Source organism: Sporothrix brasiliensis (genome assembly GCF_000820605.1).
Source record: "Sporothrix brasiliensis 5110 chromosome Unknown Cont20, whole genome shotgun sequence".
NCBI classification, from domain to species: domain Eukaryota; kingdom Fungi; phylum Ascomycota; class Sordariomycetes; order Ophiostomatales; family Ophiostomataceae; genus Sporothrix; species Sporothrix brasiliensis.
Genome location: NW_024467139.1, coordinates 3,584,582 through 3,611,074, shown reverse-complemented (window position 1 = coordinate 3,611,074; position 26,493 = coordinate 3,584,582). Strand labels below are relative to the sequence as shown.

Genomic DNA, 26,493 nt, shown 5'->3' with positions numbered 1-26,493 from the left:
ACTCTCCATAAGGCATCATTTCATCGACAAATAAAAACCAGAACTCCATGATACAATACGGATTGTCAAGAAGATAGAACGTTTCTCTGCAAGCGCGGCATCCCTCGTCACCCAAAAAATGTGCTACCCATAAGTGTTACTTATTGTATTTGTTTGGTGTTATTTTCGAAATTAAATGTAAACTTTTCTCTTTAAAAGGACAAAACAAGACGCAAGATGTGGTAGCAAAAAAGCAAAAAAAACCAAAATGAATAAAGTACATGAAAAACCACCGTCTTATTTTAGCATAAAATCGAGACAAAATGAATCGCATGAGAATTCAACATATAAAAGAAAAGAGGGACAAGACATCTAGAGTATGCGTTACTTGTCTCCGGTTCCTAGATCACGTTGAAGACAGGTTTCAGCTTGATCAGCAGCTTCCACTCGTCGTCCGAGACGTCGCTGCGGTAGAACTCCTTTAGTGTGTCGATACTGGCACGCGAAATCTGGCTGATGAGGGTATCCGACTCCTCCAGATGACGGCCATAGGCTGGCTGGTGGCCACCCATCTCGATCTTAACGGCCACAGACGGCTGGCCCTTTTTGCAGATCTGGATTTGCTTGTGTTCGCGCTCAATGGAGGTCCTAAACGCTTAGTTAGTATGGGAATTGGTCTTTTTTTTTTTTTTTTTTTTTTTTTTTTGAATTCAACATTGTTAAGAGTTTGAAAGGGCAAACGTACACTCTGCCGACGCTGATAATCTCCTTCTGGTTGGTGTTGGGGTTGGTCTTAACGACGGCCAAAGGCGTGTTGATGCGCAGGTTGCCCTCGACAACATCGACACCCACGACAATAGGGGCCGTCTTGTTGAAGACAGCGACGGTGTTGAGCACGCAAGGGAAGACAGCCAGCATCTTGGACTCCTCCTTCTTCTTCTCGCTCAGGACGGCCATGTGCTTGGTGAAGGCATCAAACAAGTGGTAGATAATGTCGGCCGTAAAGATCTTGACCCCCTGATCTTCGGCGTAGGCGGCAGCCTCCTTGTCGACCTTGACATCGAAACATAGCATGACTGCGTAGTCGGGGCTTTTTTCCAGCATGATACCGGTCTGCATGACATCACGCTTGTAGACCGGACCAATGCCGACATTGGCGACGGGGATCTTGCAGTCCTTCAAAAAGTCTAGCAGAGCCTCGAGCGAACCCAGCGTCGAGGCCTGCACACTGACACCGCGACCAGACTTCTCAACACGGCTGAAGACAGAGGCGAGATCGGACTCGACCTCCTCTTCAAGGTCGTCCTCGTCGTCGTACTTGCCGACAACCAACAGCCGAGAACCAGCAATAGCGCCCTCGAGGCCGGGCGCGCTAATCTTGACACCCATGGCGGCCTTGACCTCCTTGTTGTGCACGTAGGCAGACCGAACACGCAATTCGCGCATTGGTGCAGGTGTGAGCAGGGCTCTAATATTTGTTTTGATAACACCCTCGACACCGCACAATATAATGCGGTCACCCTCACGCAGGATACCGTTCGACAAGATGACGTCAATGGTCATACCGAAGCCCTCGATGGCCTTGACTTCGAGCACGGTCGCCTGCACCTCGGACAGGTACATCAGCGATTCAGCCATACGTTCCTGGGTCAAGTGGACGAGCAGCTTCAGCATGTCAGGGACACCCTCGCCTGTGTGGGCGGAGGTGGGCACCAGCGACACGACACGGGACTTTTGCTTGTTGTCGTAGAAGAGCTCCGAGTTGAAACCCTGCTCGGCAAAGGCGACCTTGGTCTGCTCGAGGCGCTTGGCGAACTCGTTCTGGACGCCTCGGTTCTGCAGCGCCAGACTGTCCTGGAAGCCGTTGTTATCAACCTTCTTCCAGCCATAGAGACGATCGATCTTGTTGAGGGCGACAATAAAGGGCGTTTTCCGGTCACGCAGCATGCGCATAGACTCGAGCGTCTGGGGCTCCAGACCGTGCATGATGTCGACGACTAGGATAGCAATGTTACACAGCGACGAACCACGGGAACGGAGGTTGGAGAACGACTCGTGACCGGGGGTGTCGATGATAAGCAGACCGGGGACCTTGAAGTCGAACGAGTTGTCCTTGTTGACAACCTGGGTCTTTTGTCGAATGGCCTCGATGGGGAAGTACGTAGCACCAATCTGCTGAGTAATACCACCTGCTTCGCCTTCCTGGACGTTGGTCTGGCGGACCTTGTCCAGCAGCTTGGTCTTGCCTGTGTCGACGTGGCCCATGATACAGCAAATGGGCGACCGCAGGTTGTCTTTGGACCGTGCAGCCAGAGCGGCCTGGTGCTCCTTCTCGCGCAGCTCGGCCAGCTCACGCTTGCGCTGCGCCTCGGCAGCCTTGGCGGCCGACTCCTGCTCGTCCTCGCTGGTGTCTTCGTCGCTGTCATCCTCGCTGTCCTCATCGCTGTCGTCGTCGTCGTCATTCTCGTCGTCGTCGTCGTCGTCGTCCTCGCCCTCCCCGCTCTTCTTCTTTGGCCGGACCGGTAGAGACTTCTTGTCTTCCTCGTCCGAGTCGGCGTCCCAGCTGTCCTTGACATCCTCCGTCTTGGAAGCAGTGGCGGCAGCAGTTTCCCAGTCATCGTCAATATCGCTCTCGGCGGTGGCGGCAGCCTTGCTTTCCTCCTCCTTGGCTTTCTTCTTGGCAGCCTTCTCGCGCTCCTCGGCCTCCTTGGCCAGCTTCTCGGCGTTCAGGCGTGCGCGCTCCGCAGCCTCGGCCAGGACCTTCTCCTCGTCAACCTTGGCCTTGCGGCCGGCATTGCGCTTCCGGTCCGCTGTGGACGACTTCTTCTTGTCTTCATCGGCGCCCGTCTGATCCAGACCGCCTACCTTGATGCCCGCAGCCATCATCTGCTGGAGCTTCTGCTCGTTGCGAGCCTTGGCCTCCTTCTGTGCCTTGGTAAGGTACTTGCCCTCCCTCTTGAGCTGCTCGATCCGCTCCTTCTCCTTTTGCTTCTTTAATGCTCTTTGTTCCTCTTTGCGCTTCGCCTCTTCGGCCTCTTGCCGCTCGAGCTCCGCAATGCGGGCCTTTTCTTGTTCCAAGAGACGCTGCTCCTCTTCTGCGCGGAGACGGAGCTCCTCCTGCTGTTTCTGAATGGCAAGCAAGTGTGCAGGGATCTTCTTTTTCTTGCCACCGGCCGCGGCAGGTCCGGGAGCGGGAACCGCAGCATCAGCAGCAGCAGCAACAGGTGCGGCAGCAGCTGCGGGTGCGGCCTTGGCTGGTGCCTTTGCTGGCTCAGACTTCTTTTTGCTAGCCTGCTCCTTCTTCCGTTGCTTCTCGCGTTCCTTCTTGAGTTTTTCCTTCTCGGCCTTAGTCAGTATGCGGCCGCTGTTGTCGTCATCCTCGTCTGCAGGCTCGGCCTTTGCGGGTGCCTGCTTGCCCTTGCCGCCCTTGCCTTTCTTCTCGGGGAGGGCAAACTCGTCGTCCATGGTGGCCTCAACGGGCGCCCTGTCGGCCAGCAGGGTAGCAGGCTCAGCTGAGGCATCGCCATTGCCGTTCGTGGCGTTGGGGTCCTCAAACTCCTCGGAGAGGCCCTTCTTCTTGCGCTTCTCCTTGTTCTTGCGCAGCACGGCCATCAGGCCGCCGCCGCCGCCGCCTTCGTCGTCGTCGTCATTCTTGGCGTCACCGTCGGCGGGCGGGGCCGTAGAAACGGGTGCGATGCTCTCGCCGAGTTCGGCTTCCCAATCGTCGTTGGCCTTCTTGCCTCCCTTCTTCTTCGGCGGCATCGTGGCAGATTCGTAGTACCACGTGGAAATGGGAGGGGGAGAGGGGATGTGACGGCCGGTATGGTATGTGACGCGTTCCGTCGGTTGCCAGCACTATCTCGTATACAAGATAAGTGCAGTTGGTCGTTCTTGTTTGTTGTCGTAACGAGGTATCGACAGAGGCTGTTGGCGAGAACAAAGTGTTTGAGGATTTCTGGAAACCGCAGAAAAAAAATAGCCAGGGCGAGACTAAGTCTCTACGTTAATGGCCACCCAGCCTAAGAAAGGAAGGCGCGGGTGGGCAAAAAATTAAGTCCGGTAGGCAAGAACATATCTTTTTGCAGTATTTCAGCGCGTGTGTGCGGGGAAGGCACGACAGACCAACGCCGGACACTTTGCGCAACTGACCTGGCCTGGCCAGCGCATGAGGGGCAATTCACTGACACTGATATGCGCCACTACTACAGCGCCCATCTAGCCCAATACGGCGGCCCCACTAATTATACTCGTTTGAGAAAAGCCCATAGATCGATTCTGAACGGCAACAATTAACCCCTGACTCTGCAGTATTTTGTAGACGTTCGACGATAACATTGATCATTTTATGAGAATTAATATAGAAATTATTTAGAACACATTTTTTCAAATAAAAGAAGAAAAAAGAAAAATCGTTTGAAGTAATTTGTTTTCTTTGATTGATACACACCTATATATAAACTAAGACCTATACTTGCTTTATTTCTTCTGAATCACTCAACCTACTGTCAACTTTTCTGTCACATGCGGTTTAAGCTTTGGATAGTTCTCACGACGTCACCGTCACAACCAGTGTTCAAGCATTTTTATTAAGCCTGGCAGTACGGCTGAGCTTACGGGCTTCACAACAGAAAATCCGGTCCTCCAAATGCATTTTAACTCGGCCTTGCCTTGAAATTTTCATATGTTTTGTTGCTGTAGCTTACTTTTATGAACGAGGCCGCACCACCCGGACCGTCAATAAATGCACCTCCTAACCGGCAAGCAACTGCAACAATATCAAACCGAACGAGCCAAAACCTTCTACTATCGTATAATGTGCAGCCTGCCATCCGCCTCTATGAATCCGCATCTCTGTAAAGTGAAATCCGGGACCCAAATGTTGTAGTAATGCGCCTAGAACAAAAGAAAGCCGAACAAGCAAAGACCGTGAAAAAATTCATACGAAGATGACGGAACAGTAAAAAAACAACAATAACTGACAAGAAATGATGAGCATGTGGAGTCGCTGCAGTACGAGTATGGTAGTCTCGTATACTTTGCGCACGCACTGTCGGTGTCATGTCTCAGATGGCCGGTTGCAGATAGTACTCCAAAATAGTGTAGAGCAACTTGATGCATCTGCGAGTTCGCTCATCGAGAGCTGGTCCGTGTGTTCCATTCGCCTCAGAATGCGTCCCTGCATTTAAGGTAGGTCCTTGCAGGTGGTCGAAGCCTGCCGTTAAAACACCATTGTCGAGCTTCTCAAGTACGGCATATAGTCTCGCGGCGCGTGAAGGCTTCGCAAAGAGCTGCTCGAGGGCTCGTTTGTCCAAGCACCGTTGTAGCATATCTCCGTCAATGTGCATAACCGTACTGTCGCTTGTTCTTGAATCGTTTTCATAGTCGTCGTCTTCGTCGTTTTCATCGTACGTAAAAGGAAAGAGAACTGGCGAGCTCAATGCGAATTCATGCACAAGTCGTAGAAGGCGCCAAATCGGTAGGCCAAGGAGCGTAAAGTGTTGCAAAGACCCATCGAGGCATACACCTAGGATTTCTGCTTCGTCAGGCGTACTTGGGACGAGACCGTACTGCACCTTGCGCCGGGCCTGCTGCCAGCTTGGACGAGTCCGTCCACGCACAAGTTTGCGCACCGACGCGGGCAAGTCGGCTTCGAAAATCACTGAGCAGTCTCTCCCCGGTTGCCGCCATGGGATCCACAATCCGGAAGCCGTCGCATCGCGACCACACACCAGAAGTAGAGACGTATCAAGATCGTTGCCTGATATCTTGCTGCCGATCTCAATCATGTGCGTTGCAGACCTTTGCTCCGAGTCTCCGTGGTACAGTGCCATCTCGCCTGGAGCGCCATCGGATATGTCGATGATCTCGACCGAGCCATCGTCGTCGGTCACTGCCACGAGCTTGTGATTGACAATCCGGAGAGATGTTGCAGATGAATTTAACTCAAACGTCCCGCATGTGCTTAGACGCTTCACCTCTAGATCCAATTTGTCCCAGTAAATCGTCGAGCCCACGCAGGAGAACACATCCTCACCTCGGCTGACAACAGAATGCACGGGCTCGGCAAAGCTCTTTTTGTATCGCGTCCAGTACTTGACTTTTGGTTGCTGGTCGACAATGGTGCGTGTCGTAGAAAGGATGAGGAAACGCCCACCCTTGGTGCAAACAAGCAAAAATACCCACTTGTCTCCTTGCCGTTCGTAGTTCCACTCACCTAGCGACAGTATCTGGTCGCCTGATTTGCCAAGGCCGGATACGAACTCAACGGCCTCGCCATTTTTGTCGGTCGGCATCGATTGGTCTTCTCCAGTGTCGGGATCGATAAATTGGAGCGTGGGCCGATTTTCAAGATCCTTGATTGCTACAACCAAGCAGCCAAGCGTGTGGGAGTAGATCACCTTGGCAGGCGTGCCGTTGAGTGGTAAGCTACGTTGAACCGGCCCCGGCTGAGGGTGTAGTTCTGCCAGCATAAATTGTTTTGTTGACGAAAGTACAAGTTGCGTTTTGTTCAGGCGGCCAGGCAGACCGCCGGTTAGCACAGTCACGCTGTTGATATATGGTGCTGGCTTGTTGAGGGCAGCGGCATCAAATGGCCAGACTGTGTGTGTCGATCGGAACGTGGCCGCCTTCTCTCCAGATCCGTAATGCATAGAAATCCGGCCATCACATGTTGCCAGAACTGCTTTTCCGAGGTAAACGTCGTCGAGGATGACCACTTGCACCGTGCTTGGGCCGATTCTTTCTACATTTCCAGAGAGAACCCCAGATTCATCAAGAATTAGGGTCACAAGATCGCCTGCTCTTGTTCCAAACACGATTGCAGCTTCGTTTCCACGTCGGGGCAGCAGGGCGACACTGCTGATTGATTCGAGCGGTCGATTCAACAGAGGATCCCCCCCATCGGATTGGCCATGAAAAATTCTAGTAAACTCATCTATATCATTGTTAGCAAAGTAATAGTCCGTAGGCACAATGACCGCGCTCCTGCTAGCTATTATTCACTTACCGCTTCCTGGATCAATAAGCATCGACTGCGATTTTTCGCCGTCTTTGACGTGATAAATCAAAATCGATGGACTTCCATTAACCATAAGACCGACGACGATATATGGCGAGCCCAAGAATGAAGATAAGCTGAGGCAGGTAGCATCACCCGGTAATTCAAATGTCTCCACTATGACAACAGTTTTGTCCGGCTTGAGCTGCAGTAGGTGTCCTGCAAACACAGTCCCTACTAGGGTTGAGATAGCCAAAAGGTCTCCAAATATGCAAGCATCTATGACTGTAACTTGTGGCTTCTGAAAGGTGTTGGTGTGCAGGTGTCTTGTGCTGTTTTTTCCAGTCAAGGTTAGAGAAGTTCTTTTGAATGGGCTGCACACCTCGTAGTCAACTTACCTTGAGCTGGGGCCGGAAAAGACAATATAGTTTTCCGTCACCTGCACGATCACGTCTTCGGACAACTGTGCTGTGACCAGCGTCCGGGATTCCAAGTCGTATAATGTGGTCCCTTCTTCGTGAATACCAACTTGTGCGAGATCGGCGGATAAATAGAAGACCTCGGACTTGTCAACCAAAGAGATCAGGACTTGAAACTCGATGTCATAGTCGTCGGTTCTCGTTGCAAATATCCAAGCCGTTTTGACAGGTACGGGATAGTCGACTTCAAGGCCCAAATCTGCGCGTAAGCCGTGTCGAAACTCGGTGATGGCTCCTGTAACACCACGACCAGAAGTACTGAAAATGCGGTCTGGATTTGGCAAGTGAGGGGCAGCAGACAGTCTATTTGCGTCGTGACTCCTGGCCTCTATCTTGTTTCCTTTGGCTCCAACAAGCCCATTGACCGTGGCAAATTCGTCGGTGGTCACAAAATCAACGACTGGGGACCAATTTGGTATTTTCCCAAGCTGCATGTTGGGCTGCCGAGGTCGGATCTGCACCGATCCACCGATCACTGTTAGCATGACAACTAGCCTGACCCTTTTTATTCACTCCAAGTTTGGCAACATACCTGCCATATTGTGCCCGGGCCGGAGTCACCGCCCATTATCAAAATATCATTAAAGTCGTCAAACAAGCTGCAAAATGCTGTGCCGATATTGCACTCAAATTTTCCAATCTCCACCGACGCACCGAGAATGTTGTCAGAGTTGATATCCAAAAACATGACAACGCCATCTTCCCGTGCAAGGTAGATGCTGTCTCGTGTTGTGTTGTATGTGGGGAGCCGGTATGGCCGCGTCCACGCTGCCCAATAGGGAATACCGCGACCATGGTGAAATCGCGATGTTTCGTGTACTTCCATTGCAAAGTCGTCGAACTCGGTGGGAAGATTGAGTGCATCCTTGCAAACGCCAATATGACGTGCTGATATAGCAAAAAAAGCCGAGTGAAGCGTCAGAGGCACGATCAAAATTGGCATCTGATGCTGTGGAGGGAGCGGGTGCCCCCTCTTCTCGTCCCTGAAAACGGCTGCAAGGTTATCACCAGCTTCCCATTCGTACGTTACCATCCGAGACTTTCCATTGTTGACGATAATGAGTAGGAGAATGATGTGGTAGTCGTCTTCGGTACGTGGATACAAGAACTCCATCTTGTGTATGACGCCCTGCACGGCACGGGGGCGGGAGTATTTGATGGGTTTCAATGGTTTGTTTCGTGAGTATGCATCGTTGAGCTTTTGAGAGGATTCCAGCTCGTGTACAATGAAAAAGTTTTCTGGGCAGGCAACAGCCACGTATCGAGAGCTGGGATCAACACATGTGTGAAACCCGGGCTGCACGATTCGGTTACTAAGTGGCTGGCAATGTGTCGACACGAATATGGGGTTGTCGCCGCTTTGGGGGTGGATGAAAAGGAAAACACAGTCGCCGCTTTCGAGCACGACGAGAAGTTGTTGTGGAGGTAAACTGAGTCCGGCTGCCTTGTCGGTCGACCAATGTGGCTCCATGCCCCCCATTTCCTCATCGCCAGATGTGCTGTTGTTATCACCATTGTCCAGCTTGGAATCGTCTTTTTCAATTTTGATATGGACCTGAACCTCGTCGTTTTCATCGTCAGTGGCGCTCTCCGGGGAAGTACCGATGACCTTGGCATTTCGAATACGAGACCCAAAATCGGTCTTGCGAACAATGTTGCGAAGCCGGCCATCTCGTCCTAGTTCACTGATTTGCACATAGTGGTCCTGGAAGTAGGTTAGGAGCTGGCAATGGAAAAGTGAATGATCCACCCATTATTTGGACAAGGATCACGACTAGGTGCACGTAGATAAGCAACGGAAGATGAGTGGAAACTTACTCCAATAACGGCGACGTCCATATGCTGAGCAGACCGTAGCCGCACAGGAAGCATCCAGTGTGCTACAGGACTCTCAATGACGGTTTTGGTAAGAATGCCAATAGTTGGGGGTTGGTCGATACGCTGCTCCGGTACACTGGGTTTGTTGTTGGTACCTGCCTTGAGCATATCGTTGATAGCGACCGTTTCCGTAACCCACTCGCCATCGCGAAGAACATCCGTCTGGAAAGCCATCCTCCACGCCGTTTCATGCCCCGAGGCCTAACGACAAGGCCGGAGCACGTCTTGACAGCAGACCAGCTATTTGGGTTCCTAACTAGAGCCGTATTGCCGGCAGTGAACTGAAAATAGGTAGAAGAGGTTGAAGAGCGGGTGGCACCTATGAGCGTCTGTCGACCGACATGTGGAGAGACCGGCTGAAGGACAATATGGTGTCTAGGTAACAGTTAGATCACGTTGTACGTCTTTGACATTAAGTAGCATGGTAAAAGCATACATAAAAACAATCCACTTGCGATATCACATCATTTTGTGTAGGTGTTTGTTTAAGAGCAGGGAGTCAAGGTCGTGTTTTTACCACCACTTGGAGCATAGGCTGAGAAAGAAAGGACGCACTGAAGTGGGCAAGGAGGGATGGATTGAAAAGAATGGATTAGTGAAAGTGACGTGCATAAAACAACACGGCAGGTAAGTGAAGAGTAAAACACAGTGAGAAAAAAAAACTCAAAGCGCACAAGGATTTCCAGGAAGAGTGAGCTGCTGCCCCTCTTACAAAGCAGCTCCTCGCCAATGGGCGGCAGAGCTGCAAATAAACGAGAGAGGGGCGGGATTTCTGAATACGCAAGGACTCAGGAGGGGGGCTTCGTAGAGAGAGATGAGAGAAAGTCTCCATCGGCACGATTGTGCATAGAAGTGCTCAGCAAAGAATATCAACAAGTAGCAATTGCAGCAGCCGTAAAAGTTGGGGAGAGATGACAAAATAAAACAAAGACGGACAACAGGAGGATGGTACCAAGGTAGAGGGCAAGACGAGACGACGGACGGGGCTCTGGGAGAAGTGGAAGAGAAGTTACACAAGACAACATGGACGTAAAGGAAACGAACATAAATGTTAAGGAAACGGAAAACGGCTCAAAGGCAGCCTCGATACATGTCCGTGGCCAGGCAGGCCAGGCAGGCCAGGCAGGCCAGATACAACGAAGCCGGGAGCACGGAGGTGACGTTGAAGTGGTCAGGTAGGAACGGGGAACAAAGGACAAAAAAAGAAGACGAGGACAAGGGGTGACAAAAGAGATCGAAGATACACAACGAAAGACAGTAGGTGTACGGAGCACAGGAGGACCAGTAGAAGCGACAGGGCAACAGAAGAAAGAGGAAGGGGGTAGCAATGACACGCTGTATGACCATGGAGGGGCGAGGGGATGGGATCGGTGAACAAAAGGGGGCGGAAGCTACCTAGACAAGCACAGCGGCAGCCGAACAGCCCAAGACAAGGGATCTGTGGAGGACGAGGCCGCGCCGGGGTTTCAGCCAGGGACCCTGCGCGTCTCGGTCGCTGGGGACCACAAGCTCGCGTAGAGAAGCTAGCCCTGGCGCGAGATGGGCGTGCTGCGTTTGTTGATCGTGATGGGGATGCGTCGAAGCAGGTGCCGGAGCTGCCTACTGTCGGACGAGATTTGGAGATGGAATTGGGCCGGAGATGAACGATGAGCGGATGCGGGGGAACGATTAATGGACGCGTTGTTGGAGATTAATGGAAGAATAATAGAGAGGGGGAGGGAGAGAGGGAGGCAGAGCCGACAAAGTAGACGTTGTGTCAAGATGAAAGGAGGAAGCTTACAAGAGGCGCTCGCTATGCGTGACTATATATGCGGTCGTGCCTTTACGTGATGTGTCTCATATATTTTTCGTGGGAAAGCGCGATGCGGCCAGATCTTGCCGTGAAGGTTGCGGCGAGGAAAGGGCCAGGTTAGTGCTCCTTCTCGCTGCCCTCAGGTACACACAGGAACTTTCGAAACGCCGCGGCACGATGATGTTGTTTGTTCCAACCAAGAGCAAGGCGGTAAAACGCGCATGCGAGGAGCGAGGAAGGAAGTCGCGCACTCGGTGCACGTAAGGCAGCAACTAAGCAACGATGTGGAAGGAGCGGAGGGATTGTCGGTCGTGGTGTGGGCTCGACCCTGCGCACAAGGCCCAGTCTTTGTGTGTGTGAGAGGCGGCGGACAAGCACGGCAAAATCTCACAAGTTGGATACTAAGTAGTAGTAATTACTGCGCACATGAAAAGGGAAGGCGCATATGGCGGGGAACGGGGGAGCTTAGGTTGAGCTAAGCGGCGTGACAATTGGTTCGTTCAAAACGCAGTCGTTCTTTCCTGGTTTCTCGTGTTGTTTAACCTCAACTCATCGTTCTTTCCTGTGTTGTTGTCGAGGACTTTGTGGATCGGTTTAGGAAGGAGAGAGGAGGGACAAGTATGCCCCTCGTCTACCCTCGTCTACCCTCGTTTCCTCCTCGGATCTGAATCTCTATGCAGGCTTGCTGTGAACGCTGCTTTCCGCTATCCGCAGCCCACTACCCGCGTTTACATGTCGCAAAGCATCCTGCATTTTCTGCAAGCAGCTCACATCATTTGCTGCTCACCCTTTTGACGGAACAAGCTTTGCTCTGGTTCTGTGTCCCGCTCTGCACGCGGCGCAAACAAACACCTTCTGCATGGATCGACGCAGGCATCGTCTTCCAAACGGCAAGCCTTCGCCCTCCTACGCCACCTGAGGAACAATACAAACCACAGACAGTCTCCGTCACTACGTCGTATAAAGGGCAATCATCTGAGGACGGTCCGTTTCAACCAAATAAATCAATGGACTGTGGACAAGGGACCAGGGTGAGTGAGTGCATGCTTGTGCTTTGTGGCGCGTGCAGGCCATCGTATCTAGAGGCCAGGACGAAAGGAAGACACCATGCCAGGCAATGAGGGCTGGCTTAGACTGCCCGTTCTGGTTGCTTTGCCCTACCCACCGATTCGCTACTTACTTCGGCTACTTCGTCTCGTCCCCGCTCTACGCAGTGCTACGACTCTGCACGCTTCCCACGCCCCTTTCCTGCTTGACACATCATCCTTCTGCTTTTCTTGCACACGACATCAGGTCATTGCCCCAGCTCTTCAGCAAGCACCTGTATAGCGGCCGGCAAGTGGTTAAGGTGTGAGTTTGTCTCCTTTGCGACCAAAAGACGTGCCGAAAACTGAAGAAGGAATTCGATTTGCCAGGCGCAAAGGCTACGACGTACGACTCAACAGCCGATGGTAGCCTCGAGACTTGTTTCCATTTCGTAACGGCTAGGTTGCATCGTCCGAGCATGCAGATTGTGGTCCAGAAACAAGGACTCTTTGGTACTTTGGCTCTTTGGCTCTTTGGCTCTTTGGTTCTGCTGCAGGGAGAACAGAAACTAAAAGAGACAATAGGTTCGAACAATGGGAGCAACAGGACCTGCCATATTGCGGACCATGAAAGTCCCCGTCCTTGTTTCTCGAATTCTCGTTTCTCACACCACACACTAAGGCTGCCGGTACAGCCCTGCACATTCTCCGGGCCACCGAGGCGACCCGTCGCGCTCGGTTGCGGGTTTTTAGACTGGATGTAGCCGTGTCGCCTCATCGGTCGCTCTAGACCCCTGCATTTTCGACCAGCCCTAGCCCTTGGACCTCATTTTCGACTTTTTGTTTCTTCAGCAAACGGCCAACTGCTTTCGGATCTGCCAAATTGATGCTGGCCGCCAAGGTGCCTCGAGGCGAACAAGGGGATACGAGGGAAAAGAAACAAATACGATTTGGGACCATGGACAACCGGCCGGCCGTCTTCCGACCGCAAGAGAAGCCGCATGGTCCTCGATCCTCGATCCTCGATCCTCGACAACAATGTCAGCACGTTGAGCGAGATGTGATAATATGCGGCAGAGCATGACCGCACGCCGTATTACGTTATAAAGAGAGAGACACGTCGAGGAACGCCAGAGCAGAACGAAACACCGCACTGATGTTAACACCTGGGTGTCGCCGTTGGGACCCAGATGACGAGTCATATTTGATCTGTCATCTGCGTTTGCGAACAGAGGGGAGTTACGGACGGCGGGGACGGATGCGAGGGGAAAGAAGTCGGAAAGGAACATGCAGCAGACAAGGGGGTGGGCACTGGGCAATCCATTCATGCGACTGAGAGGTCGGCACATGGCTGTTTGGTCTGGGCCTGAGCCAGGCTGTGTGTATGGGGCGCAGGCGCTGTGGCACCTGCTGCAGCGATCCTCACTTTAAGGGCAGTGGAGCGCACTGAATCACACAAGTGGCTCGAACATCGGTCTGGAGGGCGGACAAGGTCTGGAGGGCGGACAAGATCTGGACGTATCTTGCCATATAGCCTGGCTGTACGGCTTGGCATCTGCTTCCATGAAGACCTGATTCGGTCTTGAAGATCGATCAGGTTCGAAGCGAAGCGAGCTGCTGCCCAAGGCATCTCGTACCTTACGGCCGTCGTATTTACAGATGTATTGCCGCGCACTGAAGATTGCTAATAAGATACGTATTATGCCGCTAAACTAACGCTCGTGGTCACCAAGCTGCTCCCTCCGGAAGCTCTAATTAGTAGTGCAGGATCTGGCGCAAATACATCGTAAAACAGCTCTGGTGGGGCAAGTCAGGGCTCTTCTTAGAGGCTTAGGCAACCCTGAAACGATCGTTAACTCGTCCTGGCGTTGGTTAATTACAGTGCACAAATATCGCTAGCAGTGGACCAAACTGTTCCCACACTGCTAACTTGCTTGTCCTATTCACTCCACACCAACCCACAGTCCCCCAGTCCACTGTCCGGTCTGTATTACCGTCTGTCCCGTAGTGGTTCTGGGAAAACCACACGTCATGGCTTCACTCTCCCTCAGACCTCACGCGTCGACCGACTTCGACCGCACACAACAACACGCACCAGCACGCTGCATGCACGTCCGTCTTCTCGTCCGTCTGCTCGTCTCGAGCCAAGTATCTACGGGAGTAATACTCCCCCCCGACGCGGGTACGCGCAGCTTCCGAAGCCGATCACCGGGTCGCCGTCAATTAACGAGCTTGTTCTTCTCTGCGTAACGGCATCTGAGTTTTGTTTGGCGTACGTTGGGGCGTTTGTCATCGCATTGGAGATCTTCCTTCTTCTTTGGCACAAACCGGATGGTGCCTTTTGTACAACCAACATAGATCTTACGACGCCTCCAGACACACAAGCGATTCTGTCCATATATGTCCATTGGATGTCCAGGCCGACGACAGTTGTGCATCCTGCAGGACAGCCACGCCGGACGCACTGATCCCTGTATCTTTAAGCACTGTTTGCTCTTCAAGCCCCAAACATTTCGTCGTCTGGCAGGGAAAAAAAACTCCAAAAAGAGCGTGAACTGTGTCCTGAATCAGGACATCGTGCAGCACCAACCACTTCCCTTAGTTGATTCAACGGAAGGGAATGTGAGGGGCGGTAGTTCCGACCGTTGAGGACTGGGCCGACAATAGCACCGCAAGATACACAGGCTGTTATGGCTTCAGCAGAAGGTGGCTCTGGCGGCAGCACCGAGGCGGCTCGTTCTGCAACAGAAAAGGCTGCCACTTCCGATAGCAAGCAAATAGAGAATACCTCTCTGAATGGGGTATTTGAAGAAAAGTCACATCAACAACAAAGCATCCTTCTCCTTCACGAAAATGGCCCCGGCGAGAAGAACGACACACATGACGATATCCCCAAAATAGTACCACAACGAAATGGTGGCCGTGTAACGGCGTCGCGGCAGTCATCATCGCTCTCTGTGAGCAGAAGTGAAAAGACTGAAATGCCGGTGAAAGACGATCCCGCCGTGACCGCAAAAAAGCAGGAAGTCCGTGATGCTTGTGTGCTTGGCGACTTTGCCCAGCTTCAGAAATTGGCAGGCTCCGCGGGCGGTTTTCTTACAGACGAGTTACGCCAAATAGCATGTAAGTGGATACTATTGTTGGCATCCCACCACGTGTTTCTACTCGTCGGTTGCTAACTCCTCAAAGGGCCGGTACTCCTAGGAATTCCTCTCGACGCTGAGGGTCATGCCGACGTGGAGGCGGCGTCGGCTATGGCAGGTATCTCAAAGAAAGAGGACAGCGGCTCCTGGGAGAGTCTCCCTCCTCATCGAGACGAGGAACAGGTCCAGTTGGACGTCAACCGTGCTTTTGTTTACTACCCAACGCGTATGACCTTCCCCTCCCTGGCCTTGTATTCTGATTTTCGCGCGACAGACCAGTCGTATTAATCTATAGAAACTAGACGCCAACGATGCTGAGGAAGCTCGCCAAAAGAAGGCCTTATCGGCGCTGATTATCGAGGTCTTGCGCCGTTACCCCTACTTGTGCTACTTCCAAGGCTTCCACGATATCTGCCAGGTCTTCTTGCTGGTACTCCCTCCCCATCTGCGGACGCCGACCGTTGCCCGTTTGGCTGTCCTGCGCATCCGCGACTTTATGTTGCCCACCATTGATGCTGCCGTCCAGCAGCTCCTGTTGCTGCCGGACATACTACGAATGGCCGACCCGCCGCTCTGGAACCATTTGCGACTTGCACAGCACCCGCGGCCTTTTTTTGCCCTCAGCGGCACCCTCACCATGTACGCCCACGACGTACAATCTCTCGGTGCTATTGCGCGCCTGTTTGACGTACTGCTGGCCCGCCCGCCTGCGTTTTCGCTATATCTGTTCGCGGCTATTGTGCGTGCACACCGCGAGGCCTTATTTGCCACACCGGCCGACGAGCCAGAGATGCTCCACCACGTTCTGTCCAAATTACCGGGTCGGACAGGCGGCGACCGGGGCACTAACGAAAACTTTAGTGAGGAGAGCGGCAACGCATCGTCTCCACTGCTAGACGATCTCATTGCCGATGCTGCGCAGCTTGCAAACGACTACCCCGCGCATACGCTGCCAGCGTGGCGGTCTATCGCTGCGTCTTCTGTTTTGAAGACGGCGGACGATCGTGCGACTGCACAGTCAAAGAGCAGACCTGAAAGCGCAGCCGACAAGCCCTTGGCCTCTGGCTTGACAGTAGCCGATGGCGAGCGGCTGTTCCACGAGCATGTGCGCGAGCTGGAGACAGCCGAACGGCGGCGGCAGCAAGTGGCGCGGGTCCGGCAGATTCTGTGGCAGTACAGAGGCCCCATGCGGGCCGTCGGTGTTGCCGTGCTCGTGGGTGTTGTTGCCGTTGCCCTGCGCCGTTCAGGTGCCAGTGTTGGAGGGGGAAGCTCGTTCCTCACTGGCCCGGTCGCAAAAATGTCGTCACTTTTGTCACGCGTCGGTATATACATTGGCTAGTGTGCCTACTTCTGTTTCTACGTTCGCCTGTTTTGTCAATTATATATACCGTTGCTGCTATATAGACAGATGTTATATTCCTTCAGTTTTGTGCTGTTTGTTGAATCTCACAGGTAACGAAAGTTTTATTGATACTGCTGTCTCACGAGGCTACAATGGAAAACGAGTATACAGTTGTGTATTTTTATAGACCGCCAAGTATTTATATAGAAACACCGCCAATGGAAATCAGACACGCCATCAAGAAAAAATAAGCAGAGGAAACGAGAGCGCGTATGAATTAACTGGACAAAAGAAATAAACCAAACATGCTGCAAAGCACTAACTCCAGATTCATGCCCCCTCTTGAAACGCCATCTTGAGAGCTTCAATGTGTTGTTTCTGCTCGGCCGCAAGCTTGCCGCCGTGCACGTCGCTGATAATGGTCAGCACCAGCGAGTAGTTGTTGTACAGGAACCGCTCGCGCCGGCGCTTGTCCTTGCCGAAGCACACTTGGCTGTACTTTGTGAGGAATGCTTCGACCTCGTTCCGCAGCCGCAGCATACTCGTCACCACGGGCTCGTCGTCGCCGGCCTCGGTGCTCAGGGCCAGGATGCCGTGCAGCAGCTGGCCAAAACGCTGCGTGACGACGTGTGGTGCCGCCGAGGCGGCAGCTGCGCTGCCACCACCGCCCGCATTGCCGCTCGCTAAGATTGTGCTATTTCCGCTGCCGGCCAGGCTATGCATGCTCTCGCAGTGATGGTCCATAATCACCTGGAAGCGCGGCCACAGTAGCATGTTGGTGGCGTTGTTATAGCCGTCGACGGCTGGTATCTTGCGCCGCTGCAGCTCAAAGGCAAAGTGCTGATTGAGTCGGATGCACAACAAGACGCCGAGGCAGTCGTATGTCTCGCCGATAAGCCCGCGCGTCAGCGTCTGGCCGAGCTGGAAGGTCGGCTCAAAGGTGTAGTTAAAGTGCCGCGCAATGGTGGAGAAGGATAGAGCAGGTGAGAAAAAGGATGCCATAAACGAGTATTCGGCCGTGGCATTGTCGACGAGCGCGAGGTTGAAGTGGCGGAAAGGCACTTCGAGGTAGTGCGTCGACTTGTCGTCCTCGGCCATGTACGAGGACAGGGCCACCTGGTTAGGGCCCTTGAGGAGATCGATGCGCCGGCCAAGGCTGAAAGCGTCGTGTGGCGGACCGCTCACCTTGGCGGCGCTTCTCCGTGACAGATGGTCGTCATGGCCCAAAACGTCGTTTTTATCCAATATGTGCATCTTGAGTTTCTCGAGCGATTTGGCGTACCGGGCGAACTGGTTGCTGTAGTACCACCTCATGGTGTTCATGTATGCCAAGCAGATTTCGTCGGCAAGGACTGCATGGTGTTTATGCAGAAAGGTGAAGAGGTCTTTGAACTTGATGAAGCTTTGCTGCTGGATAATCTGCGCATTGATGTGCGGGGACCGCAGCGCCTTGATCTGGGCCACGAGAAAGTCTCGTATTCGCTCGATGGCCTGGCGAGCGCGATGTTAGTACGTGGAGATGTAGGGGTCTTGCGGTAGATATTGGGCTACAGCGACCTACCTTGAGAACCAGCTTGTCCAACAGCGGTAAAAGATCTGTGGCGGCCTTGATGAGGTTTGAGCCCTGCTGCCTATCACCCGGTTGCTGAATGTTCGTAGACGAGCGCAGTGACGCTGTCCGCTTGTCCACTTCCTTAAGGCATTGGACCCACTGTTCGTCAATGTGGCCGTCCACGATCTTGTGAACCAGGTCGGGTGACACGCTCAGGTCCTCTACTGCAGGAAAGAGACCCTTTTCGACTGCTTTTCGGTTGTCGAGGCGAACATTGAGCGCCGTGGACCGGGATTGCAGATTCTCAATGTCGGCCGACACCAGGCCGAGGTCGTTTCGGAAGCTGGTCAAATTGGTCTCGACGGAGTTTAATATCTCGTCGCAGGCGCGGATAGACTTGTGTAAATCTTCGAGCTTCGCTTGGTCTTTGTCCACTAATGATCGTACAGAAGCGTTAACACATATTCAGAGGCCACCGCGCCGAGTAAAAGATGGGCAATTGCACATACAATCCTCGGACGTGCGAGATGCTTGCAGACTTCCCCGGCGCTGCACCGGGACCTCCCAGGCAATTTCCCGTAACGTCAGACCAGAAAAATCAAAGTCTGCCTCGAGGTCCTCGTCTGTAATAATCACTTCGTCTTGGTTCTCCGCTGGGCCTTCTACTCCACTGTCCTTTGGAGACGCGCCGATGAGCCTTCCTAGCAGTGCGAGGGCTGCCGTGTCTTGCGCTCTGGGGTCCCCGGTCACGGACTTTGCCGATGTGGACTGCTTCAAAGAGGATCCGTTCTGCCTCCGAGAGGCAAGCAGCGAGGTTGTCGAGTCGTTGGAGACGAGCGAGAGCGACGAGCCCCGGGCTGGTCGTTGTGATGTCATGTATGGTCCTCGACTCGCACTCGATGGCCGTCGCGGGAGGGGCGATCCGGATCGGTTACCATTGCTCTGCGGAGAGGTCCCACCACCGGCATGGCCTAGACGGTCTAGCCACATGGTGAGAGCGAGGCTGGCGGCCGGGCTCGGAGCGACCGCAGACGAGTAAGGGGGGGTCGAGGAAAAGGAGACCTGTTGCTTCGAGAGGCGCGATGCTCACGCCTTGCGCCCGTCGCAGCAACAAACAGCAATCGAGCCCATCCACAGTAGCGGCCTATTGCCTCTGAAGGCACAAAGAGGCGTCAGAAGGCGTCAAAAGGTGGGAGTCGTGCTCTCGTGCCGCTGCCGTATATCGTCGTCGTGTTCTGTCGTCTAGGTGCTGTTGTGTTTGATAGCAGCTGTCTTCAGCAGCATCAGGCACTCTGTGTCGTATGGAGCTCCAATAGGGGACTAGTGCGCCCCTGCGCCAGAGCTCAGGCTGTCTCGGCGACGCTGCAAACCGTCGAGTCGACATGTCGGTCTTAACACGGATTACATAAGGGCATGCAGGTTTGCTCCACTTTTTTGTCAATGTGGATTACTTATGTAATAGCGCGTACCACTTGCGCCGTTCCAAGCATGCGAGACAGAACCAAGTTGTGCTGTCCTTGAACAGCTGTTGTCATGTTTCCGTTGCGAACCAGTGCATTGTGGCTTCGTTGTCGTGGACGCCGGCTCGTCATTCTGACCGCGGCCTATTTCAACACGAAAGCGTATCGAGGCTGCTTACTCTCGAGCAATTATATGACTCCTTTCGAGCAACTGTATGACTCTTTCTAGGCAGTTGTCTAGTTTTAGGCGTGGCGATGAATACATCGAACAGTCCAACTAAACCTAAAGAAACGGTTAACACAAGAGAGGCTGCGTCAAGATTTCCGACGCTGAGGAACGCAGACGCCCTCATTAGCTAGATCTGATTGGCGCCCTCATCGCCTTCACTGTGTTTCTGCGCTTTTGCTAAACTCGGTTGTTGTCCAGTACAGCGGGCTCAGACGCTTCTGTCTAGGCCGCTCTTGCCAGTACCTGACCTCCTATGGAGGTGTTCTTGCCATCTAGTTGCCTCCCCACTGTCGAAAAAAAATAGCCTGTAAAAAAAAAATACAAACCCACAGAAACAGTCCTTCACCCCGCCCCTCTTCTTAAAATTTCCTAGGAAACCATTCGCTCTTTCCCCTCCACCCTATATTTTCCTTGCCTTCCCCCGACTTCCCTCAGTCAATATTTTTCTTCTCCTTCTCCGTGGCTTGAACATTGCTAGTTGGTTCAAACACAAAACTTTTCCACCTCGCCCTCATTACTACTGTCCATCTTTCTTTCGTCGTCAACAACCTTTTTTTCCTCAACCCAGTCAAAATGGCGGACGATTCTCAGGTAAGAAGTGCAGCATGTGGCTACGCGTGACCCAAGGTACACTGCCGAAAAGGGCGAAAGGATGAGAGAGAGAAATCGAGAAAATCATCACCCCGCAATCGCGAAAATCGCAGAGGCAGAGGCCCCTCTCCGGATTGTCCGTGTTTTTCTGCTTCAGCAGCGCCCAAATCTCGACAATGGGCGCTCTTGTGTCTTTGTTTCACATATTTGTTGGCTTTGATGCGAAGGACATGCAGCTCGACCGCAGCAAAGCCTCGTATCACAACCAGTCGACGGACCCAACTTGCGCCTTCTCGCCACCCAAGACAGTCCTCGATCGAATGCTACTGTTACGATTGTTTCTCTCTCTATATTTTCTACTCTCTCCTACTCTTTGTGCTCTTTTGGCTGTTCGCTTGGCTGCGATGGCCGAAAACAATAATGTATGCGAGTGATTCCATATATTAACATGTTACCCTCCAGCATGAGCACACCTTCGACTCGGCCGATGCCGGTGCTTCGGCCACTTTCCCGATGCAGTGCTCGGCCCTGAGAAAGAACGGCTTCGTCGTCATCAAGGGCCGTCCCTGCAAGATCGTGGACATGTCGACCTCCAAGACCGGCAAGCACGGTCACGCCAAGGTCCACCTTGTCGCCATTGACATCTTCACTGGCAAGAAGCTTGAGGAGCTGTGCCCGTCCACCCACAACATGGACGTCCCCAACGTCAAGCGTAGCGAGTACCAGCTGGTTAGTTATATCTTTCCGCCCTGCCATGAGGCCATGACACCACGAGACCACGGGGCCACGGGGCCACGAGGCCACGAGGACCGTCTCAATTCGATTACCTGCTAACGCATACCGCACAGCTCGACATCTCGGACGACGGTTTCCTCTCGCTGATGAACGACGATGGTGACACCAAGGACGACGTCAAGCTGCCCGACGGTGAGGTTGGTGAGAAGATCACCAAGCTCTTCAAGACTGAGGAGAAGGACACCAGTATGTTATATTCCCACCCGATGCATGTGGATCACATGCACACACAGATGCGCCTATGGACCGAATACTAACATGTCTTAGACGTCACCATTCTTACCGCCATGGGTGAGGAGGCTGCCATTGACGCCAAGGAGGCTGCCCGCTCGTAAAAAGTTTTTGCTATGATTATTGCTTTTTTTCTTGCCTCGTTGCTGCTGATGTGTCGTTCTGGTTGGAGTCGTTGCTTGTCGGGCAGGACACGATTCCTTGTGATTGCGTGATTCCTGATAATGGCACAGCATTGGTCTTTGTTCCGATTCTGCATGGCAAGCGGACGAAGCCCCTGGGGGCGTTGGTTTCTGGAGGACTCGGAATCTAAACGGGGAACCACCATGGGCGCCACGGACATATGTCGTATATTTCATATAACTGTGCCCTAGGTCTCTCTGTCAGATCCCTCTCTTGGTTTCTGTTTATGACAGACATGAGCTGCTTAATTTTTTTTCTCGAACAAAACACCGTCATTAGAGCGGCGATGAAGAATATCTAAAGCGGAATAGAAAATTACGACCAAGGCAAGCCTGGATATTATTATACAAATATGAGTGAATGACGGAATTTCTCCCACTTTACGTGAACGTAGCTGCAAGTGAATAAGCAGAAGTCTAGAAGCAGGACGATTTGGTTGCATTGGTCTCACAGTGGTTCGCGATGATGCCTATTTTGGATAGACGGTTGTTAGCAAAAAAAAATGTTACTACAGCGTAGACTCCACTATTCTAACGACGACATGCCATCAAACAACAGGCGACGCCCAAACTCACCTGTCTTTCGTCCCAACTCGGTGAACGCCAACACCGTGCGCACGATAAGATTTAGGACGATACATATTGCGCTCCGCTCTTAGTTGCATGGTCATAATGGCGAACTGGTAGTTTTTATACTGCGCAGAGCGATAACCACAACGAAACGGCCCCGGTTATTGACATCGCATAGCCATTGACGGCAAACTATCTGCACATGATCCTTGTTCTCCGTGTTCTCCGTTTCTTCGACCGACTATGGATCTCGCCTCGGGCCATCGCGATCTGCGGCGCTTTCGCCCAGGAGACTCATGTGACGAGTGCAATGCGCGCCGCTGGTACAGCGACAGCGGCTTCCGCTACTGTGAGAACGGTCATCTGATTGAAGTATGCTTTCCCCTTTGTTACCTTTACATTGTTCTTTATATCGTGGCCGAAAAAGCTGGAGCTAACACTCACTCGCAGTCTTATGTTCCCACTGAGCATGAAGAAGAAGGAAACTACGGTAACCGTGGACATACCGCCCGCAGACAAAAGGAGGTCCGCGAGCGTGAGGCCCGCCATTTATCCGGCATCGAAGCACGCGAGCTGTTTCTTGAGTGCCTGCAACTCCTGTTGCGCAAGCAAGTGGTTTGGCTACAACAGCACGAGCGGCAGCTCCAAGGTGAAGGCGAAGCGTCCACACCTGCGCAGTCTCCCATGGCAGGCCTGGAGTCGGCTGTGCGTGATCTCTGGGACCTGCGCATCCGCTATTTTCACGGCCTTACCGTGACGGCACTGGCAGATGATGACCTGCGGAATCGTGGAAGCCGCAGCTTGAGTCGCAGCCGTAGCCGGAGCCGGAGCCGGGCCACAAACGGAACACAGTCTGGGTCCGAGTCAGACGGCCGGACAGCCTACAGCTCGCAGCTAGCAAGCGACACGGAAGGCGGCTATACCAGCGGCGGCAGCCGCCTATCACAACGGCGGGCACGATCGAGATCTGCACGCAAATGGCAATCTGGTCCGGATGAACGATGGAATGTGCCTGGCGTCATCGAAACGCTGGCGATCTGCTATCTTGGCGGTGTATTATTGCAACTTCCGTTCCGCATCGGCGATTTTTACCGGTGGGCAAGAAACGACAAGATACCGTTCCTAGATGCAGTAAGATTTTGAGCCGCTCCCTGGTCTAATACGGGCGCAACAAGACTACCTTGCTAACAGAAAACAGACCAAGCACATTCCCAAGATCATGCGTGATCGACTCCCTCCGAGCTACCTAAGTGCCCTGACCACAAAGCTGCCGTCTCTTGTCCGCGGCGAGCTGCACGAGGCAGTGGTGAATCTTGTGAGGGGATTTAGGCTCAACAATGAGTTGCACTTCCCAGGACTAAACGCGCCACCCATTCTGTGGAAGTGGACAAGAGACCTCGGTCTTCCAAGTAAGCTTGCGTCTCGATTGAATCTGATGGGTGAAGAAATGCTAACAGAGGCAGTCGATGTATACACGGGGGTCCTGGAGGTGTCTCGCTTGTCTAGGACAGACTTTTGTTACCCACTAGAGCGACCCAGGCTCTATTTGGTCGACCACCCAGACGTCTTCCTACTATCAACAATGATCCTGGTCACGAAGCTTTTGTACCCATTTACCAATGTGGATGATGCGCACGTTAGTGGCAACCGACAACCCCATAGCAATGAAGAAGATTCCACCAAAAGTGAAGCCTATGCCGACGACGACCATACCAGACCCCAGCATATCTTGATGGACTGGAGGAAATGGCAGGCCGTCTTCAACGCGTCGCCAAAGCGGCTGCCAGCAGCACGACGACTAGAACGCCACGGTATTTCCAAGTTGCGAGCCAGAGATGCGTGGAGCTTGACAGAGGACCAGATTGACGACTACCTGGACTGGCACCAGCAGTATCGATTAACCGAGAAAGATGGTGCGTCCTTGAAACCGGGTCAAAATTTATCACGAGAAGGAATGAAACTCCACTAAACACATCACAGATCCACGCCACATGTTACGCCTATTCCCCTTGCAAGAAATAAGGCCACGAGTACCCTTTGCAGATGAACCCGAAGATGCGTTGGACCGTCGATATCGACTGGTACAGGAAACTTGCCTCGTGATCCCCAATGTGGAAGAGAAACAAACATCCAAGAACGTAAAGGGAAAGCGACCAGTAACCATCAAAGACGAACCTACTTTACAACGCATTCACGACCACCCTATAAATAGATACCGGGAAGAGTCTGACCTTTCCGAAGCAGCTCACGCATTTTATAGCAGAGCAGGTGAGCATGCGCAGCCTGGCGCGGTCTGGAAAATGGTGTTAAACGGGCAACTAACTCTCCTGGCGTAGCCAACCTGGCTGGAATCACTGTACAAGCACTCGTCCGCGAAGTGAGTCGACTAGAGAGACGCTGGATGACGTGGGATGCGAGCAAAGCCAAGAGATCGTCGGACCAGTTGCATGGGGATGGGACAGACGACAGCGCGGAGGAAGATGTCACAATGGTCGTTGACGACGACGAAGGCGACGGAGATGGTGACGGAGAGCAATATTCTCAGTCATTTGCACATCTTTACATGCCAAGTAGCCCTCCAGGATAGGCAATATACCCACTCCTGCTTTTGCATCATCCTTCGTCTCCGGTCTTTTGTGATGTTCAGGTCGAGGTAGTTGTCAAAGAGGTTGAAAGCGAGGAAAGGTAGCCGTACGCTTGACTGATTGGTCAGTTTGGTGTGGATCCACTTGCCACGCACGTGATAGGGTTTTGCAGTCAAAGCTCTAAAGTGCCTGGGTCTGCGCTAGCCCGCTCTTGGCTTGCCACGCTCTTTCCCTCAAAAATCTTCGGGGGGCGGGGCAATTATTTTCCACTCCTAGTTTTTTGCCTGCACTTTTACCGATTTTGGTGTGTCCCGCACCAATTTTTGCGTAGGATGGTGCGTCTGTATGATCTTTTCGTGGATTTTTGTTCCCGTTCTTTCCTCTATCCTACGAACCTCAACCATAGTTAACTTCACGACAGTATCGTCAAGAGTACGTTTTGCCGGTAATTTGAGTTGATTATGGTGTTGGACAGTCCTGGGAATGTCTTGCTAACTTTCTTTTTTCTTCCGCTATTGCAGTGCAGATGTAAGGCCCAAATTCCACCTCTTTCGCTGTCCGCGAGATCGATCTCGAAATGTCCGTCTCTTGTCGCCGAACGTCGGTCGCCGAACGTCCCACGCCCGCCATCGCATGGTCCTTCTTTCCCGTCTCATTTCTTTTGCGAACCCGACGACTTCAGACCACCCAGTAAAACCGCCAACGTTGCGCCCGGAAGTTTCGACATTCGAAAGAGGAGCAAACCAACGATTGGCAAAGGACGTACGGCCGCCGCAACGCATCGACGACATCGACGACAAGGAGGAGGACATCTCGACGTTTTTAATTGCAGAAGCGCCACTGTGCAGCACAGTTACTAACGTCAACCCGCAATACAGCTTCGTGAAGACCCTTACCGGCAAGACCATCACCTTGGAGGTCGAGTCTTCGGACACGATCGACAATGTTAAGTCCAAGATCCAGGACAAGGAGGGCATTCCCCCAGACCAGCAGCGCCTGATTTTCGCGGGCAAGCAGTTGGAGGACGGCCGCACTCTGTCGGACTACAACATCCAAAAGGAGTCCACTCTGCACCTGGTTCTCCGCCTGCGCGGTGGTATCATCGAGCCCTCGCTGAAGGCCCTGGCCAGCAAGTTCAACTGCGACAAGATGATCTGCCGCAAGTGCTACGTACGTTTTCGATACCACTAGCTGATTCACCCTGCGGTGAACCTGGAAAGCGACAAACGTCGCCAATCAACGGTCCGATATTATGAAGGCGGAACTCATTACTGACATTGACATCTTCAGGCCCGCCTGCCCCCCCGTGCTACCAACTGCCGTAAGCGCAAGTGCGGTCACACGAACCAGCTCCGCCCCAAGAAGAAGCTCAAATAGACAACTCGCCCCTTGCCTGGGGAGTGGGCAGTGCGCTGTTTGTGGGTGGTGTCTGGGGAGGAGACGAAGCGGATTCCGATGCGGAGGACGAATTTCGAACGGGGAAACCTGCGGGAGACACCGGCGTCTTTTTGGGGGTTTTATGCACCTGGTTTTTTTCCTACAAGTTTTATAAAAAAAATGGGAAAAAGCAAAATTCATTTACGAAAGTTAAAAAGAACAAAAAAAACATTGAAAAGACTCCAACGCGAATTGTGATGTACTATATGTTTGTAAGGTGACGAAC

General features: G+C 52.8%; 5 protein-coding genes across 5 annotated transcripts; 3 read left to right on the top strand and 2 right to left on the bottom strand.

Annotated features, from left to right (window-relative positions):
* Positions 1-380: 380 nt before the first annotated feature.
* SPBR_06309 (uncharacterized protein) lies at positions 381-9,507 on the bottom strand (the record flags this gene model as incomplete). The annotated part of the gene is made up of 6 exons (XM_040764566.1): positions 381-627; positions 725-3,834; positions 5,502-6,837; positions 7,375-7,910; positions 7,988-9,178; positions 9,274-9,507. 6 exons carry the CDS (start codon positions 9,505-9,507, stop codon positions 381-383), a joined length of 6,654 nt encoding a protein of 2,217 aa, XP_040616961.1.
* A 5,624-nt stretch (positions 9,508-15,131) lies between these two features.
* On the top strand, positions 15,132-16,632 carry SPBR_08979 (uncharacterized protein; the record flags this gene model as incomplete). Its single annotated transcript, XM_040767105.1, has 3 exons — positions 15,132-15,273; positions 15,340-15,519; positions 15,596-16,632. 3 exons carry the CDS (start codon positions 15,132-15,134, stop codon positions 16,630-16,632), a joined length of 1,359 nt encoding a protein of 452 aa, XP_040616960.1.
* Positions 16,633-16,965: 333 nt separating this feature from the next.
* SPBR_06755 (GARP complex subunit (Sac2)) lies at positions 16,966-19,177 on the bottom strand (the record flags this gene model as incomplete). The annotated part of the gene is made up of 3 exons (XM_040765011.1): positions 16,966-18,126; positions 18,197-18,621; positions 18,697-19,177. The coding sequence occupies 3 exons, from the start codon at positions 19,175-19,177 to the stop codon at positions 16,966-16,968; spliced, it is 2,067 nt and encodes a 688-aa protein (XP_040616959.1).
* Positions 19,178-20,871: 1,694 nt separating this feature from the next.
* On the top strand, positions 20,872-21,597 carry SPBR_07815 (translation initiation factor 5A; the record flags this gene model as incomplete). The annotated part of the gene is made up of 4 exons (XM_040766069.1): positions 20,872-20,889; positions 20,930-21,196; positions 21,316-21,448; positions 21,530-21,597. The coding sequence occupies 4 exons, from the start codon at positions 20,872-20,874 to the stop codon at positions 21,595-21,597; spliced, it is 486 nt and encodes a 161-aa protein (XP_040616958.1).
* An 891-nt stretch (positions 21,598-22,488) lies between these two features.
* Positions 22,489-26,207, top strand: SPBR_06431 (RNA polymerase 1 specific transcription initiation factor; the record flags this gene model as incomplete). Its single annotated transcript, XM_040764687.1, has 7 exons — positions 22,489-22,617; positions 22,696-23,376; positions 23,444-24,158; positions 24,490-24,513; positions 24,582-24,767; positions 25,522-26,000; positions 26,121-26,207. 7 exons carry the CDS (start codon positions 22,489-22,491, stop codon positions 26,205-26,207), a joined length of 2,301 nt encoding a protein of 766 aa, XP_040616957.1.
* Positions 26,208-26,493: the final 286 nt, after the last annotated feature.